Source organism: Haliaeetus leucocephalus, unplaced genomic scaffold, assembly GCF_000737465.1.
Source record: "Haliaeetus leucocephalus isolate CR32 unplaced genomic scaffold, Haliaeetus_leucocephalus-4.0 Scaffold177, whole genome shotgun sequence".
Lineage (NCBI taxonomy): Eukaryota > Metazoa > Chordata > Aves > Accipitriformes > Accipitridae > Haliaeetus > Haliaeetus leucocephalus.
The window spans coordinates 489,781-494,800 of record NW_010972613.1 but is presented as its reverse complement, the minus strand read 5'-3'; the positions used below and the strand labels follow the sequence as shown (position 1 = coordinate 494,800).

The 5,020-nt window shown below is 67.3% G+C and overlaps 1 protein-coding gene across 1 annotated transcript in view; it reads left to right on the top strand.

Moving 5' to 3' along the window:
• The first annotated feature begins 633 nt into the window (after positions 1 to 633).
• TCIRG1 (T-cell, immune regulator 1, ATPase, H+ transporting, lysosomal V0 subunit A3) overlaps positions 634 to 5,020 on the top strand; it is a 4,591-nt gene continuing 204 nt past the window's right edge. The window contains exons 1-16 of the mRNA XM_010564283.1: positions 634 to 716; positions 830 to 1,059; positions 1,153 to 1,247; positions 1,791 to 1,917; positions 1,999 to 2,081; positions 2,224 to 2,317; positions 2,401 to 2,613; positions 2,776 to 2,926; positions 3,010 to 3,149; positions 3,327 to 3,484; positions 3,559 to 3,649; positions 3,733 to 3,851; positions 4,036 to 4,249; positions 4,442 to 4,558; positions 4,638 to 4,748; positions 4,844 to 4,964. Coding sequence (XP_010562585.1) covers positions 701 to 716; positions 830 to 1,059; positions 1,153 to 1,247; positions 1,791 to 1,917; positions 1,999 to 2,081; positions 2,224 to 2,317; positions 2,401 to 2,613; positions 2,776 to 2,926; positions 3,010 to 3,149; positions 3,327 to 3,484; positions 3,559 to 3,649; positions 3,733 to 3,851; positions 4,036 to 4,249; positions 4,442 to 4,558; positions 4,638 to 4,748; positions 4,844 to 4,964 — 2,080 coding nt within the window. The 5' untranslated portion in view covers positions 634 to 700. The remainder of the gene's footprint in view (positions 717 to 829; positions 1,060 to 1,152; positions 1,248 to 1,790; positions 1,918 to 1,998; positions 2,082 to 2,223; positions 2,318 to 2,400; positions 2,614 to 2,775; positions 2,927 to 3,009; positions 3,150 to 3,326; positions 3,485 to 3,558; positions 3,650 to 3,732; positions 3,852 to 4,035; positions 4,250 to 4,441; positions 4,559 to 4,637; positions 4,749 to 4,843; positions 4,965 to 5,020) is intronic.

Genomic DNA, 5,020 nt, shown 5'->3' with positions numbered 1-5,020 from the left:
GGGTGCCCCTGGGTGCACGGGGTGGGTACAGGTGGATTGGGGTGCCCTGGGTGCAAGGGGGGGGGTTTGGGTGCCCCCAGGTGCAGGTGGGCTTGGTCTGGGTGGGTTTGAGTGTTGTGGGGTGCAGGGGGTTTGGGGTAGGTGGTTTGAGGTGCCCTGGGTGCAGGGGGTTTGGGGTGCCCTGGGTGTAGGGGTTAGATGCAGCAGGGTTGGGGTGCCCCTGGGTGCAGGGGGGTTGGTCTGGGTGGGTTTGGGGTGTCCCTGGGTGCAGGGGGGTTGGTCTGGGTGGGATGGGGTGCCATGGGTGCAGGGGTCGGGTGCAGTGGGGTTGGAGTGGGTGGTTTGGGGTGCCCTGGGTGCAGGGGGTTTGAAGTAGGTGGCTTGGGGTCCCTTGGGTGCAGGCAGGGGTTGGTCTGGTTGGGTGCTGTGGGTGCTGTGGGTTTGGTGTGGTGGGTTTGGGGTGCTGTGGGTGCAGGGGGTGTGTGCGGGGGGGGCTTGGGGTGCCCTGCATACTGGGGGCTATGGCAGGGTGCTGGGCCAGGGGTGCTGGGGCTGCCCGGCACCCCCCGGGACGCTCGACCCCCGACTCCTGAAGGGACTGTGCCTTGACCGTGTGTCCCCCCCCCAACCCTGGCAGCTGAACCCCAAAGTGAGTGCCTTCCAGCGGCGCTTCGTGGGCGAGGTGCGGCGCTGCGAGGAGATGGAGAAGACCTTCAGTGAGTGCCGGGGGGGACGCGGGGGCTGACTCGGGGTGGAGGAAGAGGAGGTGGGGGGGGGCTGCTCAGGGGTGGGTTGATGCCCCCCCCACATCTGACCACGGTTCTCGCAGCCTTCCTGCATCAGGAGCTACGGGGTGCTGGGCGGGTGCTGGAGCCGTGTCCCGAGAACCCGCGGGCGCCGCTGGCGCGGGAGGCTCTGCGGGTGCAGGAGCAGTCGGAGCAGCTGGCGCAGGAGCTGCGGGAGGTCAGCCGCAACCGGGCCTCCCTGCGCGGGCGCCTGCGGGAGCTGCGCCAGTACCTCCACGTCCTACGTGAGGGCCAGCGCTTCACCAGTTTGCCGGTGGGTCCTGGGGTGGGGGGAACGGGGACCCGCCATCCCGGGGGTGCCGCCCTTCGCCCCGCAGCTTCAACTTTTTGCTCGCCATCGTCGCAGGCCCCCCTGGGCTCCCCGCCGCGGCCCCGGGCGCTCTCCGAGCGTGAGCCCGTCCTCGACCCTTCCCTGCACCAGCACCTTGACCGCAAGATCAAGTAAGTGATGGCTGGCGTGTGGGACGGGGGTTGGAGAGGGGTCGTGGGCAGTGGCGTGGTTGTGGGGCAGTGGGGACGGCTGTAGGGTAAGGGTTGGAGACGGTCTGTGGGGCAACGGCACAGCCATGGGGCAGGGACAGCTGGTAAGGGTACAGGGTAAGGGTTGGAGACGGGCCGTGGGGCAACGGCACGGCCGTGGGGCAGCTGGGAAAGCTGCGGGATAAGGGTTGAAGGTGAGCCGTGGGGCAGTGGTCAATGGCCACGGCTGTAGGATAAGGGTTGGAGATGAGCCACGAAGTAGCGGCGTGGCCGTGGGGCACCTGGGACGGCTGTAGGATAAGGGTTGGAGATGAGCCATGCGGCAACGGTGTGGCTATGGGGCAGGAAAAGTGGGTAACGGTATAGGGTGAGGGTTGCAGATGGGCCACGGGGCAGTGGTATGGCCGTGGGGCGTAGCTGTAGGATGAGGTCTGGGGGGGAACCATGGGGCAGGGGCAGCAGCAGAGCCGTGCCCATCCCAGAGCCCCCGCCGTGTCCCTGCAGCTTCGTGGCTGGCGTCATTCACCCATGGCGAGTGAACGCCTTCGAGCGGCTGCTGTGGCGCGCCTGCCGTGGCTACCTGGTGGCCAGCTTCGTGGAGATGCCCGAGCCCATGGAAGACCTGGCCACGGTGAGCGGGGCACTGGGCTGGGGGCTGGCAGGGAAGGGGGGCCGGGACAACTGGGGCTGACTTGGGCTATGCCGTCCCCAGGGTGAGAGCATCACCTGGGTCATCTTCCTCATCTCCTACTGGGGCGAGCAGATCGGGCAGAAGATCCGCAAGATCTCGGACTGGTGAGCCAGTGGCCCTGCACCATGTGTCCGGCCACGCAGAGGTTTATTTAGCAAAACTGCTTTGGACTCCCCACGGTGGGGGGGAGTGGTGCCCCCGGGGAGCCCTGGCACCCCCCAACACGTCGGCGTCCGTCTGTCCCAGCTTCCACTGCCACACATACCCCTACCCAGAGAGCGAGGCCAGCCGGGCGGACACCATGAGCGGGCTGCACAACCAGATCCAGGACCTCAGCGTGGTGAGCTGGGCACCACAGGGAGGACTGGGGGGCCGCGCCAGGACCCCCCTCCCCGGTCCCTGACCCGTGCTGGGTGCCTGCAGGTGCTGGAGGAGACGGAGCAGTACCTGGCGCAGGTGCTGGACAAGGTGGTGCTGGCGCTGCCCACCTGGCGGGTGCAGGTGCAGAAGATGAAGGCCATCTACCTCATCCTCAACCAGTGCAGCTTCGATGTCACCGAGAAGTGCCTCATCGCCGAGGTCTGGTGCCCCGTGCGGGACCTCACCCAAGTGCAGGACGCCCTGCGCCAGGGATCGGTGGGTTGCTCGGTGTCCCCGTGTCCTCATGCCCGAATTTTCTCGGTGTCCCCATGTCCTCGTGCTGGGGTTGCTCGGTGTCCCCGTCTCCTCTGGCCACGGTGGAGGGGGTGCCCGGGCAGGGGGTTGCCGTGGGTCAGGCGCCGGGCGCTTTCCCCGCAGTACAAGAGCGGCTCGAGCGTGGAGTGCTTCGTGCAGCGCATCCCCACCTCGGAAAGCCCCCCCACCCTCATCCGCACCAACAAGTTCACTGCCGGCTTCCAGAGCATCGTGGACGCCTACGGGGTGGCCAGCTACCAGGAGGTGAACCCCGGTAAGGCCCCCCCAGCCCCCTGCCACAGCTCAGGGCTGAGGCGGGGGGGCCCCGTGTGACGTGGTCCCTTGTGCCCCCCGCAGCGCCCTACGCCATCATCACCTTCCCCTTCATCTTCGCCATCATGTTTGGGGACGTGGGGCACGGGCTGCTCATGTTCCTCTTTGCTCTCTGGATGGTGCTGTACGAGAACAGCCCCAGCCTGCGGCAGGCCAGCAACGAGGTGAGGGGGACGTGGCGGGGGGCCAGGCTGGGAGGCGTGGGATGGGGTTGGTGGTACGGGATGGGGCTGCTGGTGTGGGACAGGGACAGTATGGGGCAGGGTTGGTGGTGTGGGAGGGGGACGGCGTGGGGCAAGGGAGGTGGTGTGGGACGTGGGAGTCGCGTTTGCCCCCACCAGATCTGGCTGACGTTCTTCGAGGGGCGCTACCTCATCCTGCTCATGGGGGCCTTCTCCATCTACACCGGCTTCATCTACAACGAGTGCTTCAGCAAAGCCACCGTCATCTTCCCCTCCGCCTGGAGCGTGGCCACCATGGCCAACCACTCCTCCTGGAGGTGGGACTCCCAACCCCCCTGTGAAGCTTGCCCGGGTCCCTGCCTGCGCTGACACCCCCTCGCTCTGCCCACAGCTCTGCCTACCTCGCCACCCATCCGTCCCTCACCCTGGACCCCAACGTCACTGGCGTCTTCCAAGGGCCCTATCCTTTCGGGATCGACCCAGTGAGTGTCCCATGGAGGAGAGGATGGGGTGGGACCCTCGGTGGGCTGGCCCAGAGTCTCACCCACCTTGTCCTCCACGACAGATCTGGAGCTTGGCCACCAACCACCTCAACTTCCTCAACTCCTTCAAGATGAAGATGTCCGTGGTTCTGGGCATCGTGCACATGGGCTTCGGCGTCCTGCTGGGGGTCTTCAACCACGTGTGAGTCCCCGTGGCTGTGCCCACGAGCTCTGGCCACCCGTGGTCGTGCTAAGGAGACCGGGGCTGGACTCACCCGGGTCGGGGTGGGTGAGTGGGGTCCTGTACCCCTACATCTGGGTGGGAGCCCAGGACACGCGAGGGTGCGCCATGCCAGGCTGAGAGTGGCTGATGTCCCCCTGCCCAGGCATTTCCAGCAGCGGCACCGGTTGGTGCTGGAGCTCCTGCCCGAGATGGTTTTCCTCCTGGCTCTTTTCGGCTACCTCGTCTTCCTCATCTTCTACAAGTGGGTCAAATTCAGCGCCGCTGACTCCCTGGTGGCCCCCAGCATCCTCATCCACTTCATCGACATGTTCCTCTTCACCTCCAACGCTGGCAACCTCCCGCTCTACCGGGGGCAGGTAGCACCCCACCAAGATGCAGGGGGGGACCCCGCGCCCACCATTCTCCTTGCCCAAGCTGGGACCAGTGGGGAGCCCTGCAGGGGCTGGTGTGGTTGAGGAGGGGGTCCCCCCTGTGTCACGAGCAGGGCCGTTCTCAGCTCGGGTAGCTGGTGCTGGAGGGGACCCCGAAATGGTGCTCCTGTGCCGCAGGTGCCGGTGCAGACCGTGCTGGTGGTGCTGGCGCTGGCGTCGGTGCCAGTCCTGCTCCTGGGGACGCCGCTCTACCTGTGCTGCCAGCAACGCGCACCAAGGACGGGCCGCCCTGCGGTAAGGCTGGGGTCACGGTGGGGGGGGCTCGGCCAGGGGAACGCGGTGGGGTCTCACTGTCGGTGCCGTCCCCGTGCAGCTGGTGACCACGGAGGAGCAGGAGCCACTGCTGGAGGGGCAGGAGGCCGGCAGCTCTGTCAACGCCACCAAGGAGGATGTGGAGAGCGGGGGGCACGGCCCCGACGCCAAGGTGAGGGTTGCTGGCCCGGCAAGCTCGGGCGGTGGGGTGGGGGTGGTCGTGCCCTCCCACCCCGCTGACGTCCCGTGTCCCCTCTTTCCCCACAGCACTTGGACTTCGCTGAGATCTTCATGCACCAGGCGATCCACACCATCGAGTACTGCCTGGGCTGCGTCTCCAACACCGCGTCCTACCTGCGGCTCTGGGCGCTCAGCCTGGCCCATGCCCGTGAGTACCCCCAGCCCCCCCCCCGTATGCCCCCCGGCGCCAGGCAGAGCCTCACG